Source organism: Mesitornis unicolor, unplaced genomic scaffold (assembly GCF_000695765.1).
Source record: "Mesitornis unicolor isolate BGI_N332 unplaced genomic scaffold, ASM69576v1 scaffold15301, whole genome shotgun sequence".
NCBI lineage: Eukaryota > Metazoa > Chordata > Aves > Mesitornithiformes > Mesitornithidae > Mesitornis > Mesitornis unicolor.
Genome location: NW_010163223.1, coordinates 20,042 through 45,005, shown reverse-complemented (window position 1 = coordinate 45,005; position 24,964 = coordinate 20,042). Strand labels below are relative to the sequence as shown.

At 50.2% G+C, this 24,964-nt stretch overlaps 1 protein-coding gene across 1 annotated transcript in view; it reads left to right on the top strand.

Moving 5' to 3' along the window:
• Positions 1-24,964, top strand: part of PAPPA2 (pappalysin 2) — a gene marked incomplete at its 5' end in the record, with an annotated part of 86,396 nt that overhangs the window by 41,864 nt on the left and 19,568 nt on the right. The window contains 6 exons of the mRNA XM_010193889.1: positions 1,726-1,861; positions 2,078-2,297; positions 12,009-12,180; positions 14,499-14,676; positions 16,720-16,933; positions 24,678-24,846. Coding sequence (XP_010192191.1) covers positions 1,726-1,861; positions 2,078-2,297; positions 12,009-12,180; positions 14,499-14,676; positions 16,720-16,933; positions 24,678-24,846 — 1,089 coding nt within the window. The remainder of the gene's footprint in view (positions 1-1,725; positions 1,862-2,077; positions 2,298-12,008; positions 12,181-14,498; positions 14,677-16,719; positions 16,934-24,677; positions 24,847-24,964) is intronic.

Below are 24,964 nucleotides of genomic sequence, written 5' to 3'. Positions count from 1 at the left end.
CTACCATGCACCTTGGGTCTGTCTGCACATGGGAATCATTATGATTTGCAAATCTGCGGCCACCCTTTGTTCTCAGTTTCTAACACAGCTGATGAGGAGAGAAATCAAAATCACTTGTAAGCAAGACAGGATGTGTAACCTGCAGGAAATTAAACAGAAAGGGGGAGAGAGAGGGAGAAAAATTAAGAAGAGAGCCTGCTGTGGCCAAGCATATAGTATGTATTTAAAACAAGAAAGGAACTGGGATTTTAAGTCAACTCTGTTGGTTGAACTTGAGCCCAGGGTCCTTCACCTCCCAGTAGGTGCACTGTAGGATGGGAAAGATTAAACCCTCTGTCTTAAGCTGTGTAGCCCAGGGAAAGCCTCACCTGACTTCTTCAACCCCCTCTGCTCCCCTGAGGAGCCATGCTTGGAGGAACGGGCTGCAGTGTCTGGGTTAAAACTGACCAGCTCCTTGGGGCTTCCCAACTGGAGCTCTGTCCTGGAGGGCTCCTTGGAGCAGGCTGGAGCACTCTGGCTCTTCTTCGTCTTTCTTCTCTTCCTGCTTTCCTTTCCTTTCCTTTCCTTTCTTTTCTTTTCTCCCCCTACTTTTCTCACCAAGGAAGACAGTGGGGATGTACCAAATAAAAAAAGCTTGAGCCTCCTGGACTACTCTTTGCTGCCAGGCTGGTCCTGCAGGAAAGCAAGCCCTGGCCAAGGGAGCATGTAGGCAGTGGTGGGGACTTGCTTGTGGGGTGTTTACTGCCGAGCACCTCCCTGCAGGGTAGGAGCCCTGGGCTGAAGCCCAAGGTTTTCTCCTGCTCCCGTGCGTGAGCAATGCCTGGCATGGCATGAACCACCCTGAGGCTGGGCTGCCATCACAGACTGGGTGGTTGTCCCCTCTGCTCCCACAGTCTGCTCCTCAGGCTGTGCCCGGCCAGCCAGGACTTGTCCGATTTCTGAGCTCCCTCCATGCCGACATTCAACAAAATCTCTTTATAAGGTGGGTCTTGATCAAAACACATCCCAGCACTGGGTGGGGGGCACCAGGGTGGGGGAGAAAAACATTTCTGTCTTCTTACTTCCGAAGAACATCTGCCCTGCCATGATTGATGACCACGAGTTTCCCGGCTGCCTCCCGTAGCCTTCGGGGCTGTAAACAAGCGGGGAGCTGCTGGCTCTCCTAGCAGGCAGGGCTTCTTCTCACAAATCTTTCCATGTGTTGGCTGATGGACAGTTTGCAGTCACTCTGGGTACTTGGTTTCTGGTTTTGTTTTTAATGGAAGTATTTTGGCGGCAGGGCTGGTAGCTGTGCTCTCTTAGGTGCCTCGCTTGCCCAGCTAGCACCTTGAATGGTGGGAGTCAGAGCCTGGTGAAGGGAGGGCATAAAAGGGGTTATCCAGGTCTCGGTCAGGTGTTGCTCAGTTCTTGGAGCAGCAAAGCTTCCCAGTGGAAGCTGGGAAGATGCTATAAATTTATGGTAAAGCAGGACTAATACACGTGGAGAAGACTAGTGAAAGGGAGAAGGGGAGTTAGGAAGGAAACAACTGTGCTCCTGCACCCTTCCTTCCCTCCTCTCTCTCTTCCCACTCATTTGCTGCCCTGCACATCCACAGTCTCTGCCTCACTAATCCCACTCCCACTCTCTCACTGCACTCCCTCTTTCTCTCCCTCTTACATATATGGGATCAGAAGGACTGTATTTGGTGTGCATGCTCTCAAGGTCTCTCTTGCCCTTCTGCCCAGGTGTGCTTTGAGAGACCTGCAGTGCCCATCTCCCTGCTGGTCTTCCTGGCCTCTGACGGCACCATCCCAAGCAACCAGCACAAGCCAAGGGTCACTGTCCAGCTGAGTGACGTGGATGGGCTGAACCACTCTTTGGGTGAGCAACCTCTGGGCTGTGGCACCAGTCTGTGCAGGGACACCAGGGGCCCCCACCATGGCTGCAATATCTCTACTGGGTTGGGTGCTGCTGTCCCCTGTCCCTCCTTGCAGCAACTTCTGCTTCCCACACTGGTCTGCTGGGCTGTGTAGGGGGAGCAGAAGAAAACATCCCTGGAGCTGCGCTAGTGGCTTCTTTCTTTGCCCCATTTTGCAGGGATGTATGAGCTGTCGTGCCAGCACAACCCACTTGTCATCAACGTGACCCACGGCCAGAAGGACCCATCCCACCAGGCTGCTTCGGTGCTGCTCAACTTCTCCTCCCCACTTGTGGGCATTGCAGCCGTGGCCTTGCGGACATCAGCTCAACCTGGCTTCTCTGACCCCACCATCTGCCTCCTGCAACAGGAGGAGGGATGTGGCCATCAGCACTACAGGTATGGTCTCCTCAGGGCACTTCCCAGCGGACACCTCTCTCCTCTGGGGCTTTGTACTTCAGTTGTGGAGTTTTCATCTACTCACGGAGTGTTTCATGAGTAGTCTCAGGTGGTGTTTGAGGTGCTGTGGGAAAATGCAGTGTAATGAGTCTTGAATTGCTTATCTAGCTGTAAGGGGAAAGGCAGAAATATAGATTTTGTGTGTGTCCTGTGCATCTGCACAAAGCTGTGTTAATGGGCTGTTCCTTGTTGGGAAAACCAAGCTCCCTCTGCTGAGGTTGCTGCTGAAGCCAAAATGTTGGCTTCTTCAGCGTGTGCTTTAGAAGCTCGGTCTCCATCCATTCCAGTCTTCCTCGCACTGCAGGAGGTGGGAATGAAGCTCTTCCCCTCTTCCTCCCCTCTGTGTTGGCTCCTTGCCTGTCCCAGGCTCCCCACAAAGTCTCACTCTGTCCCTGTCGTAATGCAGTATAACGGTAATAGTAGCAATGGCGCTTTAATTTATTCATGTCCAGTGCTCATAGGCATCTGCCTGTCTTCGTAAAGCAGCAGCAGAGAGGTGGCATTTGGAGAAGGGGTGCTGCTCTCCGAGTGGGTCGTGCTGGCAAAGGGATGAGGGGGAACCATCATCCTAAATAGACTGAATAAACAAGGCAGAGCGTGCTGAGGAGAGGCATGGGCCCGAGGAAAAATGAAAGGATGGTGCTCAGGTCTGTCCTAGAGGGGTGGTGGGGCTGACAACAGCCAGACCTGCCAAGTCTGGCTTTGCTTTTGGTTCCTAGTCTCCCTGAATTTACAAGCGTGCCGATCCAGGGCTCTGGTTCAGCCAGTTACTCAAACCACACCGCTGGGTATACTGGTCTTTTGGGTCCAAGCTTTGCTGGAGCTGTGGGGGCATTAAGACTGAAGGGCTTTGGCTAAGGTCATTGCAGAGCTGCTGCTGTCGTTTTTCTTCTGTTGATGGCCCTGGATGGATGAACATCCCCGATAATGAATGAATGTGCATGTGTTTGTTTAAAAGCTTGTAGAACCATAGTACAATTGATTTATGTAGAGTTCTGGAAGCCATGAATATCCTGCAGTTGCTTTTTACGTTCTTTTTTTTTTTTTAAGTGCATGTGTGATTTATACAGAAACATAAATCTTAGCGAGTCAGCATATAAATATTATTCTCAGCCTTACATTAAAGGATCAGCGTCCACCTGAAATGCAGTCCGTTTCCTCCTGGTAGATGTTAGAGCTATGTACACACATGCTTCTAAGACCCCAGCCGACTGATGTGGTTTTTCAATCACATTTTCTCATTCTTTATAATAATTTTTGTGCTCTCATTGCTTCCCCCCCCTTTCTACCTCAGAATTGCAAGGAGGAGTAGGCTGACTGGATGCAGCTGAGCATCACCTATAGATGGGAGGAGCTCATACAGGGACAAATAGAGAGGAAAGTAGAGGTTTTTCTCTTAGAAGTCTCATTATAGCAGGAGCACAAGCCAGCTCTCATATCGCCAAACCACACAGAGCTGTGTGCGCTTGGCATGGGCTTGGCAGGGCCCATCAGGATGCTCACTTCTTCTCCTCCTCCTCCCGCTGCTCTTCAGGGCCTTGGCTGAGCTGTGGTGTGCCGAATCGCAGGTGCCCTTCTCGGACACTGAGAGTAAATCAGACCCCCAGCGTTTTTGGAGTAGGAAATGCTATTTATAGTATTGCTTCTCTGGACAAAAGACTTGAATATTTATAGCGGGGTTAGGCTTACAGTCTTCAGTAGTCTCACTAATAGCAAAAGACCTGCCTCTGTTGAGTCAGGAAACATCTATGTATCCCCCACTTACTATATTTTTAAAATCTATTTCATCTCCAAAACAGCAGTATTTTTATTTTTAAGGGCTAATAATTCATTTCATATAAGGCAGGTGGAGTCCGGGGGAAAAAAAAAATCCCCTATAAAAATCCAGGAATATAAAATCTTAAGAGCTTTAGAGACATTCAGCTGTAAAAGATCGCAGAAGATCTGCGTTATTCCTGCAAAGAATCGAATTGACCGTGTACACGGTACGTGCATGTGCGTGCTTTCCGAAAATAACCCAAGAAAGGGACAGTAACATAAGCAACAAAGAAATGAGGTTTCCTGACTTCAGCCTAGAAATGCTCAACGCCAAAATAATAAATATATGACGGCTTGGTATTTCTGTAGCATCATTCATCTCGAAGGATCTCGAAGTGGGGAAAAGAAAGAGATCGTGTTTTGGCTGATGAAATGCAGCCACCTCCAGGTCAGGATGCAGCAGGCGTTTGACGCTAGAAAAGTACATCCTTGTTTTGAGGGGAAAAAAGTTTAAAAAGTTGCCTTCCGCTTTTGGATGCGCTTGAGGCACTGAAGGATGGAAGAGCACTTGCAGAACAAAGCAGCGTGGTGTCCCTCCCTCACGCCTCACTACCAGCACCAGGAACCCCTCTCTGCGGTCTCTGCCAGCAGCTCAGGGCACTTCTTTGCTTCCTGTACCCAACCACAACCTTACGAGGTCAAGCAGAAATCAGACTTTTAGGAAGTTTCCACCCAGGAAACTTAAACTCTCCAACTTTCATTCTTTTGTTTGTATTTTAAAACTGAGCCACGGTCTCTCCTGTTTTCCTTGGTCCAGGCTATACACTGAACCAGGGGAACGCTGTTCGTTTCCTCCATTATATTTGTTTTATTCGTTTTATTTTTAGTGAGTTTTATTTTATGTTAGTGTATGCTGGGAAATGCCCTGGTGAGTTAACAGGAAAGGTGCTACAAAATGCAAACTGCATTATGTTTTTATTTACTGTGTGAGTGCCCTCCTCTGCTACCCGAAAAGTGGGTTTAATGCATCAAGGGTGTCAGGAGGTCTGGTTTGGATTCCTTTAATATCAAATGTAAGTGTCAGGGAGAGAAAATTGGATGGAGGAGGGGGTTGTTTACATATTTTCAATTGCTAAACTTTATTCAGCAAGGAGGACCATTTCCCAAGCAGATTTTATTTGATTTGTTTTCTTCCAGGTGCCAAATTTGTGCAGGGTCAATTTATGAACTGCATCTGTGCCCATGTGAAGATCTGTGGGGACTCTGGGTAGAGATGCTGGCATTTTCCTTTCCCTCCCTTTGGCCTAGGGTGCCCCATGGTCGGGGACCATGCACAGAGCGACTTGATCATTCACTTCAGCTGGTGGCTTCACTGCCCAGCTGTAAGGTGACGAGGGAAACCCTTGGAGGTGCAGGGACCATTTTCATGGGCTGTCCCATTCCATTTGCTTTCTGCAGCCTAGTCAGCTTCTTGCATTTAATGTTTTGTATGTGGGGCTTTTTAGGATGCTCAAGGTGTCTTCTGCCTTTCCCTGAGGCTAGCTAGTCTCATCTAGAAGAAAATATCTCCCAACGCAAAGGTTTCTCACCAATTACATCTCGAGTTAAACGCAGCAGCTCAACAGCTTAGAAGCAGAGCGCTTGGTGTCACCTCGTGGAAAGGGCCACTCAGTCTGATAAGCTTTCTTCAAGCATGGCCACTCCCTGATACATCAGAGGAAATGAATTACAGCGCGGAGCAGTTGCGTGGTGTGAAGACACACTTCTCTCCTGACTCCGCACAGCTCCTGGTGAAACCCTGTGGCTGGATCTCTATTCCTTGTTCTCTTAACAGTATGGACACTGTGTGAACCACACAAACCCTCCTTCCCATGCCCAGTGAAGAAGAGGACAAGCACCAGGGGACCCCGAGGTCTGCCTGCAGAGCCCTGGCTGTACTGCTGTGGCTAGCCTGCCCCTGTTTTGCCCTGCCTTTCCTCACAGGCACTGCCATTTCTCACAGAAACTGGATTAAGCATATCCTTCAGGCTCTCATCTCATGTTCCAGGCTGCAGGAGGGGATGAGCGTACAGTCTCACCTGCTGAGCTATTCTTATATCCACTAACCCTCTCTGCTGAGAAGTTGCCTCTGATTTCAAGATGAAAGTTGTTGCCTTTGCTTCCATCCTTGTCAGAAAGACCTAAATGCCTCCTGCCAGCAGACTTCTTTACTTCTTTTCTGTGTGTATGTGTCTGTACAGTGATCAGGTCCCCTCACTACCTCCTCTCAACCATGATAAATGTTTTTTCCTTCTTAAACCTTATAGTGCAAGTCTTGCAGTCCAGCTATGGCTTCTACTTGAAGCTTGCTTTTGAAATCTCTCCATTATTTCTGCGTCCTCCTTGGTGGTGGATCTGGAGCAGAAGAAGGCAAGATAGGGATGGCAGAAATGAGGTACAGCATGCTGTCACAAGGATCAGATGTGGATAAAGGCAGTCTTTGGAATAGCTGAATATGCACCCTTGAGGAAGACTGGCAGATAAATCCTGCCTGCATGCTGGTCTCACGATGGGCAGGTGGGCCATGTGCCTTCAGGAAGGGGTAAGGTCAACTCCTCCCAGGAGTGATGAAGTACAGTCTCCATCCTACCTCAGATTGCACAGCTGACTAGACCAAAGTTGTCATCCCTTTCAGCCTCACTTTCTGTGCTTCTATAAATCTATTTTTGGTGTAGCAAGCAACAAAAAAACAGGGCAAGGAACTGTCTGGAAATACATTAAGATTCATCTGCTCTTAGTGCTTTTTCTGCTTTTGCCACGATGGCTATGGAGGGGCCAGCAGGTCATTACTGGTGCCTTTTCTCCATTTGTGAGGTAGATGACAGTGGATGACTCACAGGGATGTTATTTTTTGCCAAGTTTCTTTGGGAGTCACGTACCGAAGCAAACAGCTTTTCTTGAGGTGGCAACCTCAATGAAGATCGTAATCAAGAAGCGTCACCACCGTTGGGTCTGTACATGTAGCCTGCTACCACAAGGATGGCTGCCGTCAGATTTACTGGAAAAGTGAGACCTTTCCCCTTCACAGGAAACATGCCTGAAGGGAGAAATTCCCAAGTATTTCCAAAACACCTTTTCTCATTTCCTTGCTATTTTCTTTTGCTAGACATCACTGGGGTAAACATCTTTTATCTCACTGATGTTCAGTGCTACAATCCAGACTCCACCAGAGTACACGCAGTGACTGCTTTTACCTCCAGGAGATTTGGATGAAGCCTTTATCTTTTCATCAATGTTCCCTATAACCCCCTCTCCCCAAAAAATCTGCACCACGAGATGAACTTCTTATAACAATATTCCTCTGTTAGAGTTGGAGCTTGATGATAAGGGCTGTTTTAGCAGCAATCTTTGGGTTGAAAGCTTGAGTAGATACTGCAGTAATTTATTCTACTTTATGCAGCTGCACTGTATCTGGTGTGGCTCGCTTGACTTGGGTAAATTCATCAGTGTTTTCTGCGTTCTGTGATATAGGTGTTGTAAAATGCGGAATTTCAGCTTTTCAGAATTTGGGTTTTGTCACAACACAATGATGCCTCCCCGCTCGCACTGTCACCAGCGGCTCAGTGTGCTCCGCTGCTGGGAGTTGCCTCCTGCTTTTGTTCTAGAAAGATGAAGGATTGCAAAGGAAAAGTTTTTCTCTAGTTTATAGAATTGGTCCTATTTCAGAACAAAACTCATATCGTTCCAGAGCAGTTAGGGCCATCGCTAGGCAGAACTTCACACATTTCCAGATCTGATTCTTTCTTTGATGTATGAGTTATGGGGCTTGGCGAGCCCAGAAAATAGTGCAGGCTGGTGCTGACGTGGAATTAGTTAAGAGAAAAATCTTGATATTTTGTAAAAATGTTGTTGACAAATCATCAGTTAGAGGTTCGAAAGATGCTGGGATAAAAATGGCATTTTTTTTTAATGTTTCATGAAGAAAAAAAAAAAATATTGGCTTGTGCCACGTCTTATATGGCCTGAATCAGAAATGGCCAAATGTCAGGAGTTTGCAGCTGTGATACAGGAGTTTCATTTATCATCAAAAGGGGAAACAGCTCCTTCATGCTGAGATCAGAACGGGGCTAACTACACCGTTTCCTCTTCCAGCCTTCGTTAGGGTGTTTCAGTGGCTAGGAGCAATGATTTATTCCATCCCATTACCCAAACCCTGTGGATGTGGATCAAAATGGGGACAGGCCATGTGGCTTTTTGTTGTTGTTGTTGTCCTGCATCAAGCTCAAATGTGTCCTGACCCAGAGTACTGCAGGATAGTCACGGCAATGCTGATAATGACAGGAATTGATCAAAGTAAAGTTTGTAGCTAAGGATTATATACATATATTTATATATACATATGTATAGGTTTTTTTTAAATGACTGATGTATTTGAGAAAATCTGATGGCTTTCCATGGCACGATCCCTTCTTCAGGTCTGAAATAGCGGCACCAGGCTTCAAAGCTATGTGTAGGATGAGAAGAGTCACTCAGAACTTGAGTCAACAGGTCTTGGGTCATTTCCAAGTTAAAACCTAATGGGTATTCATGGGATACGGGCATTGTTAGTCACAGAGCAGGGTAAGAGGTTAGTCATCTGTTGGGGCAAAGAGAAAGCTAATTATTTCTAAAATACATCTATATGCACACATAGAATGTGTAATGAGTATATATGTATGTTGCAGACAGAAAGAAAGATTCTGATACCATGATCTGTAATTATCAATCCCTTATGCATCACCAATCTATACAACACTTTGCATATATAATAACACAGTAAGAAACTTAGTGATCTCTTGATCTACTTTATAGCACTGTTGCTGGTTATGTTTCCAAACTGCTGGATAACCAAAATGTGCCCAGTAGTGCTGAGAAGGATCAGTGCTTTGATACTTGTTATTTAACAACAGTGTTGTCCTGGCTGCCGAGGCTGCCCCAGGCAATGTACCAGCACTCCACCAGTGCCAGCAGAACTGCTCCAATCAAGCACTTGGCCCTTGGCCTGATGGATGTGTCCAGAGGTGCCACCACCCGCTCTCAAACCAGTGCTGCGATGAGTGCACGTTCCATAACGCAACATCACGAGCAGATGAACTGAGGTGTCTTGGGGTCCTGGTGTGGCCACCCAGCTGCCTTGTAGCCTATAACTGTTTGGTGGATCCACCACCCATCTCCCAGCCCCGCTTCCCAACACGAGGTCTATGATTTGGCAAGATAACCTCCGTGTGCCTGGAAGCACACGGGGATGAGGACTCTCTTGCGGTGGTGTGTTGAAATAGCGCTAAGCACCATCGTAGGATGGATGCTGTGCACCAGCTGCATCTCCCTGTGTGCCCGTGGCTGGTAAGGAAGGGGATGGGATGCAAGAGCAGGGCTGGAAAGAGGAGAGCTCAGCCCCTTTTGCACATGCGTTTGCAGGCGCACACATGAGTTTTAGGACAGAGGCTCCGTCACGGGGAGGTGGAGCTGGGGATGGGAGTGCATGTGCGTGTGTGCACAGGGGGCACAGACAGGGAGAAGGTGACTGCGGGAGGGGAGGAGAGAGGGCTACAATTGGTACCAGATGCCCTCAGAAGCTAATGACCTGACAAACGCTGTGCTCATAAAACAAATTCTTTAAAAAGGAAGCAAATGGAAATATAAGCTAGTGAAAGAATTTGCAGCAGCTGCCCTGAAACCATTTCTCACTTCATAAACAGGTCTGCATTGAAAAAACAGCCCCTTTCTTCTTGTTCTCCTTTGTGGTCCCCTCCTGTGCCCACCGGCTCCTTTAGGGTTGTGGCCTGCAGGTTTCCACCGTGTCTTTGGCTCAGTGAACTTGTCCAGAGTCAACAGCACATTGCGTTCCCTTAATGTCCGTGTCGGCAGTGACTTTTTTTTGTGTGTATGTGTCATTTTTGGGATTTCTAGCCATGCATCCTTGGCTGGAGAGATTGAACAAACACAGGAGGCAAAGGCTGCCTCTGGAGCAGGGGGGAGACGTTTGGGTACACCTTTCTCCCTCCCTCCCTCCTCTCCCCGGTGGTCACCTGAAGCTGCAGCACATCTGCCCCTGCTTCAGGCGGGCTGCTGTTGGTTTTTGCACTGCTACCACTCCATAAAAGATAAAGCCTGACTGCCAGATAACCAGGGTTTTTCCTTGTGGGAGCTGTTGTGGCAACCCCGTGTCTTGGCCCCATTCCACCCCAGGAATCTACTGGCTGCATTTCACTGATGGAGACCATAGCCCTTAGGCCAGCACTCCTCTTCTCTGTGGGACTATTTGTGATGGTTAATTAGTCAGTACCAAATGACTGGTCCTTGGTGGGGAGCTGCTGTGGTGAGGAGGGGACTGTTTAATTCCCAGGGATGGGTGACACATTGCCAGCTTTACAGGAACCTCTTGTAAATTGAGGTGGTGCACAGGGGAGGACAATTCCTCCCTTCAGCTGCATCTCACCTTGGTGGCCACAAGTGAGTCTCTAGAGCTGGACAGGTGCATGTTGAGATGGTCTTCATCCCAAAGAGCCTGGCATCAACATTCACAGGCTTGAAATGCTGCATGAGCCTGTGGGAAGACCGAGCTGCTGAAGACCACCAAAGCAGAGTGGGAAGGTGACCAGGATGGGGTGGAGGAGACAGTTGCAATGTGTTCAGCTTCTCCCTCCTGCCCCAGGCTGTGTGGACACAAACTCGGGCAACTCTGCTGCCAGGTCTGGATGCAGACTGCATGTAGTTTGGAGAACAGCTCATGGATGGTTCCCTACTATCTGCAGAGGTTTCTTCCCCAGCTAGACCTTTCCTTGCCGTCAGAGAATGCTCTGTGCATTCTCTGATGTCTAATACAGGGCTTGACATACCTGTCACCCTTCTATCAGCAGAGGCTTTAAAAAGGCCTCTTCATCTTTTCTTCCTGACTATCTGTTGCTGCAAATCTTGTCTTATTCTGTGCTAAGGCTGACTGAAAGGGAAGTGTGGATTCAAAAGTTACCAGGAAGGAGAAACATCCAATGTTACTATCTGGGCTTTGCCACCTTTGGAAAGTGCAAATCTCTTGCTGTCCGCTGTCTGCTCCCACACACTCGTGTCTGAGGCGTGCATGAACGCAGTATGTATGAGGGGACACACGTGAATGGCTCCAATCATGCGTGAGTCTAAGGGCGTACCGCTATGGCACCACAGAGAACAGTTTCAGGAGGTCTCTTGCCACGAGTCCTCTGGTAGCCAGTATGATTTGCACATCTTGGAGATAAGAAACTGTCATGTGGTAGAGATGACCTTGCTGCTGGAGAAGCTTCAAAGCTCTCAGGAAGGTGTTACGATGGCTGTTGTTTATAGCTTTATCCTTTGTGCCTTCAGAAGTGCTGCTCGATAGGACTATCTGATATTAACTTTCCCACTTTGGCCATGGGAGCTGTGGCCATGCTGGGTATGTCATCTGCCTGCCCTCTCCCTATGATCTCTTTTCTCTTGGTCCACATACACCAGGTACCACGAGCCCCTTTGGGACCCAGCTGTGTGCAGGCTCTGTGCAATGCAGTCTGCACACCCTGGGGCAGAGGAGCTGGAGCAACCCCACCAGACAGCACAGATTTTGGAAAGAGGGTTGTTGGGCCATGCCTCCTCTCATCAGCTTGGAAGACCATGATGGTCTGTGGGAAGGTGTGGGCTTGGCCGAGGCCCAGGCAAGGCAGAGCTGGAAAAAGGTACCCTCCTGGTATCATCAGCAGGAGACTTCAAGCCTGGAAGTAGCTGGGACTGAGGGAAAGGTGTGCATCTCTGTAGGCATCTGTGACTCGTTGAGCATCCCATGCAGGTGCCACCCACAGAGAGCCTTTCCTTGCTGCAGAAACCCTGGGACCCACTTGCTGATCCTTTCCCTCTTCTCCTGTATAGCTGTGTCCATGGTGCCTGTGCAGGATCAGGAATCTGCACACAGCCGCTTCTTGCTCATGCTGCCAGCCTCAACTGCACCTCCGACAGCCCAAGGCGCATGGTGTGCACCGTCAGCTGTGAAAATGGCTTCATCCTCCACTCCAGCAGTGGGAAGAGGTTGGGCTCCACACAGGTGAGTGGACCTCGGGGTGGAGGTGACCTTACAGCTTGTTGGCCTGAGTGCTAGTGAAGAAAGGCTTAGCCACCCCAAGGCAGTTGGAGTGACCGCAGGACACCTTGTTCCTCCAGCCCTGACCTTCTCACTGCTCTTCCATCAACCCTCAGCCCAATGGGGAGGCTCTGGTGCTGGACCTCTATTGTTGTGGCTGGTAGTCCTGCTTCGGGAACCCCTATTCTTTTCTCTCTGCAGTCCTCCCACCTCTCCCAGTGCAGTGCTGCCTGGACACCCTGGCTCTGCTGGGCGAAAAGCCACTGCAGGGGATGTCCTAAGCCAGGGTGGAGAGGTAGGAAGAGGGGGAGAGGTGTAGACATTTCTGTTCTCCAGATGCACATTGCTGGGAGGTTTAAACATCCCTGGGATGTTTTCTCTCTTAAAGCTGAAGTTAGTGGCTCAGGAAAAAATGAAGTCATTGCAGAGCAACTATATTTAGAGGCAGCTGACAGCACTGAGAGCTTTTCTTCCTTTGTGTTGCATTGCAATAACACTGCCCATGCCAGCGGGGCAGCGCAGAGGTCACCATAAAAGAGTTCATCCCACTTTCCAGAGGGCTGGGGGATGCCTCATAAAAGCCCCCAGCCAGTAAGGCTTTTAGCTGTTGACCGAGGAGGCCTAGGACTGAAGTGTCCTTGGGAGCTGAGCTACCTCGGGTCAGGACAGTCACGTTGGCAGGGTCATGGGCACAGTGTGTCCCATTTTTGGGCTGTTCCTGGAGGGGGAACAGGAGTCCTCAGGGCTCACCTGGTCCCTGTGCCAGCCCAAGAGAGCATGAGTTCACAAGGAGTGGAGAGAGATGGAGGAAAGTCAGTCTATGTCAGTAGGGTGGACTATTCCTCTCCTTTGAGAGTTGCAAGTGCTCGTGATGCCTGGCAGGCAGATTTCCTGTGCTGCAGCCATTGCTGTTAACCGAAGGAAAGGAGGGTACAGGAGGGTGCAATGAGGCAGCTGGAGATGCACTGCTCAGCCCCTTGTCAGTGGGGAGGTTATTAATTACATGGCCACATGGCTCTCTGTGGGCCAAGGCATGCCCAGGGAAAAGAAAATGTTCCTGTTCTCCTCTGAAACAAAATTGCACAAAATAAATCTGCCTCAGGTCACAGTTTTCCTGTGTTTGGCAGTGAGATGAGAAACTTCTGGACAGAGCTTCGCCATGTGGCTGTCACAGCAGATGGCAGCTCACAGGTGCCCTGCGTTTAGGGTGTTCCTGGTTTGGCTGTGTGACCCCACTCATCTTGAGGCATTCTGGGGAAACGCACACAGCTCTCCCCTGAGCATCCTCTCCCCCTGATTCAGCTACATCATGGTCCTGTGCACCCAAGGGTACCAGACTCTAACTTAGTGACATCCCTCAGAGCCACCATGTCCACCTTCAATCAGAACATGTTGGCTGGGAGGACAGTTTGACTGTATGAGCAGTGTGGCTGTACTCAGCCAGTGAAGGGACATCAGGAACAGTTGAAAGACACCTCTTTGGTCTGTAGCCCCGTCTTAGGGCTGCTGGGCTGGGGTTAGCGGTCTGGGAGCAGAAATCTTAGAACATTTTGGGTTGGAAGGGACCTTCAAAGATATCTGCTCCAACTCTGCCATGGGCAGGGACATCTTTTATTAGACCAGGTTGCTCATGACCCACCATCATCCACCGGTCTTTTTTGATGAAGTCCGTGTCGCATGTTGATCATGTTTAGTGGTGGGATCGCTGGGTGCCAGGTTCTCATGCAGTCCCCCAGGAGCTGTAAATGCGGTTATATGAACCTCTGACTGCAGTGGGGTCTGTGGGCTGAGGCATGAGAGAATTGCTGCATTTGGGGAAAAACAATCAACAGGAGAGCTGCCAGTCAGTGGCTGAAAAATGGCTTGATCTTGTAGGGGAGAAAATTGCAGCGCACAGAGGTGGGAAGCTCAGGAATTTGTAGTGTATCTTGAAGGGATTTTCCTTTTTCCCTTAATGTGCTCTGGCACTGCTCAGACAGCGTCCATACAGTTAATGTCTTTTTGGAGTCACAGACGAAGCATTAGAAGGTCTCTTGTGCAGGTGCCTTGCTTGTTACTCCAAGGGGCAGTCCCTGCTTTCCCACCCCAAACATCACCTGGTGAACAGGTAGGGGTTTCATGACTCAGTGTCCAGAGTGGGGAGAAAGGGCAGGTTAGGGGAGGTAAAATGGGAGAAAGCTCTCCTTGTACTGAAACCTGGGCCAGCCCTTTCTGCTGTGGTGGCAAACCAGTGGATTAAAGCTCGCTCACAGGGGTCTGATGTAGCCTTGCTTTCTCTGCAGCAGGAGGTGGTGTTGACGTGCAGCTCAGGGCAGTGGGACAGATCTGTGACTTGTGACCCTGTCGACTGCAGTGTCCCTGACCAATCCCACGTGTACTACGCCGAGTTCTCCTGCCCCAAGGGGACCACCTACCTGCAGAGATGCTCCTTCTCCTGCATCCACCCGGCCAAGTTGCAAGGTATGGTCCAGAGTGCTGGGAGATTTAACCACCCTTTTTGATGCCACCTTTCTGTGCCTGTCCCAAGCAATTCAAACAGAACTTTAAATTTCCCAGTTATCCTGGCTTCTGCCAGCCAGGTGGGGTCTTGAGAGACCTCTTGAAATGGTGAGCATCCATTCCGCTTGAGCGGAGACACCGTAGTGTGGGGATAACTCCCTCTGACTCCCATTTCCTGGCTGGCAGCCCTTATCCGGCCACCTCAGGGTGTAGGAGTGTCTTCTCCTGGTAGCTGGTGAGGTCCTGTATCCATCAGTATTATGGGGACAAGGAAGGCAAGAAGTGCGCAGGCAGCCAGCAGGGGCCAAGAGGACTTAAAAAAGCCAAAAATGGCTCAGCGCCTGGTGGCTGTGTGAAAGCCTGTGGTTTAGGGGGCCTGGGGCTGTATGAAACCATAGAGACTGATGCCCACAGCTGCAGAGCAGTCTGGGAGATGTTCACCACCCAGATGCACAGCAGTCCCCCAGACATGCCATGGCCTGGCTTTCATTCTGCCGACTCCATCAATAGCCGCAGGAATGTTTTTAAGCCAAGTCGGAGAAAGAGAGCTACTGTTCCTGTCTATACAAGGCTGAGCTGGATGGGATTTCTGGGGTAATTGCCTTGACAGCTTCAAGTATTGGGACTTTATGTGAGTTTCCACCAGTGCCTTTGCTCTGAACAATCACATACAACAAATCATTTTAATGGGTGCCCTATTTTATGGAGACATTTATAGCTGAAACGTATGAAAATAATTTACTTTTTTTTATAAGTTAAATCTAAGGAGCAAAAACTGTAGGGAATTAAGGTCTCATTTCATGATGGGGGATACTGATCAAAGAGTACCATGTGAGCGGCAACTCAGCAGCCCAAATTCCGCACGAACTGATGCCCATTGCCTTGGGTGGGTCAGCTAAGGGCAAGGCTTCGCTCTGATCTTTCACTCACAGCCGCCTCTTGTTCCCGCTGAAGTCAACGGGAGATTTGCCATGGGCTCCCTTGATGGGAAGTCATCCCCTGGATGGAGCGCCCTGGGTGACTTCCAGCAACTGACTTCCAGCCAAGGCTGCCGAGCCACGCGGGCAAACTCGCAGAGGTCCAGCCGACACGGCTGAGCAGGGACGTGCCTGATGCTTGTTCTCCCTGTAGGCTTGCGTCCTTACGGGCAGGCTCTCAAGGCTAATAAATGCTAAGAATAGGCAAGGAGAGGATGACGTGGCTGCATGGTGCTCAGAGGCCGGGGGTGACCCTTGGAAGTGCTGGCCTACCAGGAACACAGGCGCTGCGTGGAGGCATGGTCTTGTCCCTGGTCCAAGAGCAGTTGTAGGCAGAGCAGCGATTCTGTAAAAAGAAAGAGATGCTTGAAAGGAGTGTGGAGCCGTCTGGCCACATGAGGAACCTGCTGATCCAAGCCTCTCAGTAGGAAGAGTCCCATTTACTCCAGTCCAGCTCTTTTCTCTTGCTCAGCGGTTCCCAGTAAACTGCCCATCATCCATGCCATGTGGGTGATGCAGACCTGGACACTCACCAAAGACACCCAGAGCTGTGCAATTTTGGCCACCCATTAGCTGGATCTACCAAACCCCTTTGTCTCTAGAGGGATAACTGAGAGCTGGGCTATCATACTCAAGCCAAGCCTTTAGTAATGTGTGGTTTCAATTCCCAGTCACATCAGTTAAGGCTCCTGCCTCTGTCCTGCTGGCACTTTCCAGCTTGTGATGCACATGTAGCTCGGGGTATGACAGCTTGTAAGGGAAGGTAAGGACAAGCTGCAAAAAGCACCTGAGGGGAATGGAGATGGACTGAGATTGTCCCTTCCCTGCTTCTGTCTGAATTCAAGGAATTTGGTTTCTGCCTTAGCCTGACCAACCATGCAATGGAATCATGGTCTTCATACTTGTTGCCCTTGGCATCACTATCCACTCTAACAAGAGGACTTCTGATTGCTCTGAGCTTCTCTCAGCAGGGCCCCATCCCCGGGTCAACTCTAACCCCAACATACTGCTTCTCTTTCGGGGCCAGGAACAAACCAGTGGCTGACCTGCCTGGAGGACGGTCTCTGGTCGCTCCCTGAAGCCTACTGCAAGCTGGAGTGTGACGCACCTCCCACTGTGGCCAATGCCAAGCTCCTGGTCCCACGGTGCCTGCAGGGGAACCACGACGTGGGCTCAGTCTGTCGCTACAAGTGCAAGCCTGGATACCACGTGGCCGAGAACGCAGCAGGCAAGCCTAAGAAGTAAGTCTGTTATCACCATTTCCTTCCTCCTCTTCTCCCAACATGAGCAAGGAGGAGACATGATGGTAGGTTGGCAGTCTTGAAAAGCTGGTTTGATAGGTACCAGGCAGAGCAGCTTGCTCTGGTCACACAGATTTCTTGAGAGATGAGAGGCTTTCCCCTGATTTAGGTGAAAGCAGGTGGAAACAAGATGCAAGCTGCTGTTGCATGCATACATACATTAAATACCTTAACCTAAAGCATGCAGATTTTCCTGTGCATCTCAACACACTTGTCAGTTGCTGAAAATGAAGCATGTACAGAAGCATTTGTGGACTCCCAGTTAATTAGATGTAATAGGAAGCTGGAAGATTCCTGGAGCTGCTGTCTTTCCTAGAAGTGATAAAACATAGACCAAGGCACTGGGGGGTGTAAGAATGAATGACTGCCTTTTGTCAGAGTTAGCATTTTACCCCCTGCATGTCTTGGCTAAATTTAATCTGGAGCATTGGCATGTCAATTAGAGAAGATTTTTCCCAATGCTTCGGGGAAAAATTCCTGGTGATTCACTATCCCTGTACTCGGCCACTGTCGTGACATTGTGGGGGTAAAGTAGCATTCTGTCTGTGACACCTCCAGCTGAAGTCCCCTCTGGGTACAGTCACTAAAGATTCCCTGGCACTGACTGGGTCCTCCCCAGCATCTTGATGCTAGCCCAAATCAGGTAATTATGTGCTAATTGTTTAATGCCCCCTTCCAGTTCTAATTGAATGCAGACTTCATCTCTACTTTGCTCTGGGGTAGGGTTGTTGTGCACTGGGAAGCAGTTGCCAAATTTCTTGCCTTGTAATGAAGGAAGTGGTTTCTGTAAACAGCTTTTCGCAGTGTTAGGAGTATTTCTTGGGCCAAGGGGAGCTAAGCAAATTATGATTATGGCTACGATCACATGGACTGCTTTGCAAACTCATTCAGCTTGCATGCCTGTGGCATTTCAGGCACTGGACGTGCAATTAGATCAACGCAGCTTGCAAAGTTAGGCCATCTCAGTCATGCTGCGGCAGCTGCTGCTAAGAAGGATGCCCTCTGGGAGTTCCTGAGGCTCCTCTGATGTGTGTGTAACTTCCCAATGGGTCTGAACAGCTTGTGAGACAAGTCAAGGAAAATCATGCCACGTGGTTTATATTTTCATAGCAATGCATGTTGACATAGCATTTTCTCATCTGCTATTATTATTACTAATTGTTCTAACATCTTTGATGGGAGAGTACAATCCTGTTACAGTAAGCAAAACCAAACATTACCAGAAGCAGAAACTTCATTGTTTTCATGCAGATTAACTGCTGTGTGAGTGGCCTGATTCAAAGCAAAAGCCTTTCCTTGGAAGTGTAAATGCCGGTGTACTGTCTCATCTGGAGCTCTGTGTATACTCAGCATGAGTATAAACCCCTTGGCACGTGTAGTGAGTAGCAGCTACTAGCCAGTAAGCGGCCCAGTCAGTTGCTAGATTGCTGGAAATCCTTCTGGTGTTTCAGCCCTAGCAGGCAGAGGATGGGAGCTGCCGGAGTGAGAGGTTGCTTCCTTTGTCCAGACCAGTTTTGGAGAAAAGGAGTTGTTGTTGGAGGTGATGGAGAGCTCTGGAAGGGACCAACACTGGTGGGGTGCAGGTTGCTGATGTGCTGGTGAGGAAGCAGGGTCTTGGGTTTTGGGGTCCTCTGAAGTCTTTCTGGGTTCAGCAAACTGAGTTCTTGATCTATTGTTTCCCTATCGTCCACCAGCCCAGCAAGCACCAGCCTTGCAGAAGGATTTTATGTCACGCAGGTGTTGATGGGCGTAAGAAAGGAAGACTGTTTATGTGTACTAGATATTGGATGAAGGCCAGGCATGATCCACAGCTGACACTGAAGACTCCCCATGCCAGCTAACTAGCCCAACCTTGGAAATAGAGTCAGGCTCCCTTCAAATTATCCTTCTAGCAATCACGCCTTTTTAGAGGGGAATGATGGAAGAGGTATAAGCCCCAGCTGGCCTCACCAATGTCTATGGGGCTCGGACTGTTCTCCAGGGAAGGTGTAGAGGCCTCTTTGGGTGTCTGTAGGTTCCCAAAGGATCAGCCCACTCTGCTACTGTGTGAAAGACATGCTTATCTTCTCAGCTATTTCCTTCAAGGGCTGCTTGTCAGCACCTCCCTTTGGGGATGGCTCTGGATCCCCCATGGACAGGCACAGTTAAGCTGTAAAGTGAGCAAGCAGGAGGCCAACACAGCCAGGGCTTAGCATCACCACCTGATTAGCTGCTTTTTTTGATCAGCCTTCTGCAGTGCATTCCTCTCTCATGCACCTCATAAAGCACCGTGGCTGCTACAGCTGGACTGGGGACCCAACCCCTGGGGCTTCGTACCTCATGTGGTAGGGCTGCAATGGCTGCTGTATGGAGGCCTGAGCCATGACTGGGATCCTGCTGTCTCTCTCCAAGACAAGATGCTCTTGGACACAGATTCTTACTTCTGTTTCCTTAGTTGAATTTTAGTGCAGAAGCAGTAAGGTTACTTAAGGCTTCTGCAGTCTTAGTTGAAATTCATTTCCCATGGCATAAGTGGAAGAGAAAGAGGATGAAGAAATCTGTTGTCTTGGAGAAGATGCTTTTATCTATTAACCTGAGTGAGGAAAGGCCCTTCCGTCTGCCACAGTCTCCCACAGCATCCTCCTGGAAAAGCTAGCATCCTTCGCTGGGTTAAAAACTGGTTAGATGGACAGGTCCAGAGAGTGGTGGTGAATGGTGCTGCATCCAGTTGGCATCCAGTGACCAGTGGTGTCCCCCAGGGATCAGTACTGGGCTCAGTTCTATTCAATATTTTTATTGATGACCTGGATGAGGGGATTGAGTCTACCCTTAGTAAATATGCAGATGACACCAAACTGGAGGGGAGTGTCGATCTGGTGGAGGGTAGGAAGAGGCTGCAGAGGGACCTGAACAGGCTGGGTCAATGGGCAGAGGCCAATGGTATGAAGTTTAACAAGGCCAAGTGCAGGGTCTTAGGCTGCAATAACCCCATGCAGCGCTACAGACTGGGGGAATAGTGGCTGGAGAGCGGCCCAGCAGAGAGGGACCTGGGGGTGCTGGTTGACAATCGACTGAACATGAGCCAGCAGCGTGCCCAGGTGGCCTGGAGGGCAAATGGCATCCTGGCCTGTGTCAGGAGCAGTGTGGCCAGCAGGAGCAGGGATGTCATTCTCCCTTTGTACACAAGCACTGGTGAGGCCTCACCAGTGAACTGTACTGTGTACAGTTCTGGGCCCCTCACTTCAAGAAGGATATTGAGGTGCTGGAGTGGGTCCAGAGGAGAGCAACGAGGCTGGTGAAGGGACTAGAGGTAAAGTCTTATAATGAGAGGCTAAGGGAGCTGGGGTTGTTTAGCCTGGAGAAGAGGAGACTCAGGAGGGACCTTATCACTGTCTACAACTGCCTGAAGGGAGGTTGTAGCCAGGTGGGGGTCAGGCTCTTCTCCCAGGCAACTGGTGGCAAGACAAGAGGGCATGGCCTGAAGCTGTGCCAGAGGAGGTTTAGACTGGTTATTAGAAAGCACTTTTTCACGGAGAGGGTAATCAGGCACTGGAATGCACTGCCCAGGGAGGTGGTGGAGTCACCATCCCTGGAGGTGTTTAAGGAAAGGCTGGATGTGGCACTTAGTGCCATGGTCTAACCGATGTGGTAGTGTTAAGTCATAGACTGGACTTGATGATCTCAGAGGTCTTTTCCAGCCTCAATAATTCTGTGATTCTGAGATACCACTGCTTGTCAACAAGGGATCCTTGAGTAAATGTTGATTGTGTAATCAAGATCCTGCCAGAGATTTGCTGCCTTTCTGCTGGCAAGATCATCTGACTGACGATGCTGACACGAAGGGTAAATCTTCTTTGACTTGTCCTAAAGGAAATCTGTTTTCAGTCCGGAGAGCCACTGGTTTCCAGCTGCCAAGCTATTTCACATCTAACCCCAAAATAATGGTAACAAGGGGAACTTAATGTGTGCATTCATGCTCTGTGATGGGAGGTCTTTGGTTTTAGACTGTGTCTCCCCAATGGCAGCACCAAACCACCCACCTGGATCACACAGAGCAACAAACTGCCAAGGAGCAATGTTTGGCATCACCCAGGGCTGCAGCATTGAAAAGAGCTGGCCTAAACGTCAGAGGTCAGATACTTTGGGGAAAATGGACATCATCCCTGCAGTAGTCCTTGCTGTTGCTTCCACCATGAGGCATTGTCTGAAGCAGCTTTTGAATGGAAATATCTAGGACATCCTTTATAGGAGCACACTTAATGCTGGGGGGATGCTCTCAGTTTGGGTACTGAAGTGGTCAGACCCTGCAGAGGGGTTATTTCACTTGCCCAATGTGGGATGATTCCTTGGAGAGAAGAGATTTCAGGATCTCAAAGCCACCTTTGTGAAGGCTTGACCCCCTTCTTCTACCTGGAAGGAATGAAGCAAAGAACCACCAAGGACCTCGGTCTTTTCAGGCAGATTTGAAAGCCTCAGCCTGCATTTTGACCAGAGATCAAGGGAGCACAGCCCAGCCCCCTGATGAACTTCCATGCACATGTTGTCCCCTCTGCTGCCTCTCCCTCTTCAAAGACCACATTGGGCTGAGAGAGACCATGAAAGAGGGAGAGGAGAGAGAACGTGGAGGAGAAAATGAACTGGCAGACCAGGGGCTGGAAACGCATCAGAAAGATCTCAGCGGGCAAAGCAGGACAGCCAAACCTGGGAGCATCGGAGTTCGCAGGGCACCAGGCCACTGTACATTTGTGGTGGGTGTGAAGGCATGGGGCATGTGCTGCTTCTGCCTACATCTGGTCCCTTCCAGATAAAAGACAAACACCCACGCAGCTGAGGGAGCCAAGCAGCCAGGTAAAGAAAACACAGGCTGTGAACCAGGCTCCTGTGTCACTTCCACCTCTAAGGTCTCTGATGAAGATTTACAGCCCAGGTTTCCCAGGCTCTTAGGAGCACAGCAACGGAGGTCCTACCAAGCTGATGTTACTTTCTTTCAATTTACCAGCAAATCCCCCTGCTTCCCCCGTACTCTTTTTGAAGCTGCCAATCTCCTGCCATGGGAGATGAGGCTTTAGGCTCATTTATCACCATTCCTGTACAGCAGACCCAGTTCCCCCAAGCTGGCCACCCCAGTATACAGCTGGATCCTGGCCAGGCTCTGTGTGCTCAGCTCCCAGAACCGAGCGAGCACTGCTGCCTTCATGTCAGATGCAGCCCACACTGGCCTCGGATGTCTCCCCTGCCTCCTCTAACCATCAGGCATCTGCTTGCCCGGTTGGAGGGGGACTCTTTGACTCTGATTTTCCTGGCTTACTTGTTAATCCTTGAGAAATGCTGCTAACCCAGATCAGAAGAAGTCGGGGGGTCTGGAAATTTCAAGCTGCTATAAGGTTGTGGTTTTTTAATATACATTTTTTTTTAAAGCCTCTCCCTTCCCTTCTCAATGCCTTAATATAAACTGCTCACTTCATATGTGCGGCAGTGGTCCACATGCCACCTTCTACCCTGGGGTCAGCCCAGGCTAGCCTGCTTTGAAGTTCCCCAGCACGGATGCTGGCGGTGGGGTAAGTCTCCAGAGCAATGTGGTTTCTCCCCCCAGCTCTGGGGAGAGGTAGGAGAGGCCGTGCACAGTGCCAGCCCCCCCAGGTCACTGCAGCACCACATCAAGACGAGAAGCCCTGGTGAAGACGATGGGGCTCTCAGCCACAGCGTGCACCTGTGCAAACTGCAGCTCCCGTGGTGTGTCCTGCCCAGCCCCGTCTCTGCTCCACAGGTCTTCCCATGGCTCCTGGGCAAAGGATCTCTGCTGCGATTTGGAGGAGCAACAGGGAGATGCATTAGCTGCATCTGGGATGCTCCTGCTCTGTAAAGGAGTTTGCACAGTGCCTGAGGCATCACTATGGCAATGAGGCATTGCGTCACTGGTTTGCTCCTACCACCGTCATGCCATCAGCTTGACCCCAGGAATTTGCCTCTTTCAAGTTGTACAGCTGGATCACACCCTGTGTGCCAGGCAATTCAGGAAGGGGGAAATGCTGTTTGAGGACCTGGGCATCCAACATAGATCAGTACCTCTTGCTCACCTTTAAAGATGGTCAAAAAGCGTTCAAACCGATGTGGGAGGAGGCAAGATCTGATGGGGACAGTGACCAACATCCCAGTGGAAAGGGTTAGGGTTAGGGGTGGCCTGAAACCACAGATGCTCACAATGGGATCCAGAATTTTTCCTTCTCACCATCCTTCCCTGTTTTGAAAGGTAGTTAGTGGTTGCAGTTCCCTTCAGTCAATTTAAGGCTGCTGCTCTCAGGGTGTCTTTGCAGCACCCTTGAAGCTCGGGTGCTCACACTGCACTCATCCATGCTCCCAGCATGGTCTGGTGGGAAGATTTGTGCAGAGCTCTGTGCCCAGGGACCTGCTTTCCCCCCCCGCCCACCTCCACATTATGTGCTGGAGCCCAAATTCACCATAGAAGGAACCTGCTGTCCCCCTTATACAGTCTTTAGTAAAACAAATTACCAAGTTCTGAAGGGAGAGGCAAATCTCTAAGAGCTGGAAATATTTTAAAATATGAGAATCTTTCAGAAAGTTCTCAGATTTCCCATCCAGGAGTTCACAGAAGAAATGTGATGGGGATGACCAACATCTCCTGCCCCAGATCTTGCTGCTCTGGGCTGTGTGACCCTGCACCGTGTGTAAGGGGGCAGCCGGGTGGCCCCACACAATGTCTGTGCTGCCTCAGGGGTTTCTCTAACCCAGTTAACCCCCCCTTGGCATACCTGCAGCATGCTATAAACCCCTTAACGCGGCGCCTGGAGCCCTGCCTGCTGGCACCGGTGGTGGGAGAGGGCAGGGGCAGGCAACTGGAGCAGGCTGTCTGGTAAAGAAGGACAGGGAGGAGGGGAAACGTCTCATTAAGGACAAGGCAAGCAGCACTGGCTCAGGTAAAGCCCATCAGCGCTGTCAAAACCTGTGTGTTTTGGGGTTATGGTGACATGTCCTCTTCTGGGAGAGCAGTCCCCAGCCAGCCTGACACCTCGTGGGGTTTTGGTGCCTCTGTGTAAAAGATGCAGTGTCTCTGCTGCTGCCAAGGACAGGAGGCTGGAAAGCGGGTGGGCTCCGCTCCTGGACTTTTTCTTCCTTTCTTTTTCATAATTTTTTTGGCAAGTAGCTTGCGCCTGTGCTGTTTTAGCAGGACAGGATGGTATTGGTCTGCTGCGGTATGACAGCCCCTTGGCGAGAGTGGGATTGACAGATCTGGCTGGAGTACAAAGAGGAGCCTCGGGAGCAGCTGGGCGCAGGCCAGCAGGATTTACTGGTGGAGGCTCACTCCATCCAGCAAAATATGTAGCTACTGGCACTGGGACAAAGCAGCCCAGGACCCACAGGGGCTGCAGGGCAGAGAGGAATGGCACCACGAGAGGCAAGGAGCAATGGGGTGGTAAGTGCAAGGAAAAACCAGCCGGTGCTCCTAAATCAGCACGATCCCTCCAATTATGGGAAGGAAAGGTCCTGGTTGAGCATGGGCTTGTGCCTTCAGGAGGACCTGCCTGTGGTGAGGGGTGGGATGGCATGGGAAAGCACCACACAGGGGGTTTGGTTGTGGTCCAGGAGAGGTCTCTAGGCTGCTCCTGCCTCTGTGGGATGCTTGGTACAGCCAAGGTAGGGTTTGTTTGGGGTGCTGCAGCGCAGTCTGGGGTTTGTGTTTTCCCAGGAAGTTCCTGAAGGTCCAGTGTCTGGAGAGTGGGCAGTGGGAAGAGGGGCGCTGCATCCCCGTGGTGTGCGAGCCACCCCCTCCTGTCTTCGAGGGCATGTACAACTGCACCCGGGGCTTTGAGCTGGACAGCCAGTGCGTCCTTAACTGTGAACCGCAGGGACAGCAGGTGAGTGACTTGAGGAGGAAGCAGAGATCGGCCAACGTTGTGCTTCAGAGCACCCGAAAACAGCATCCTGTGGCAGCTTGGCCGTCCCCAGAGCCAAATGCCCTTGTACCACCAAAGA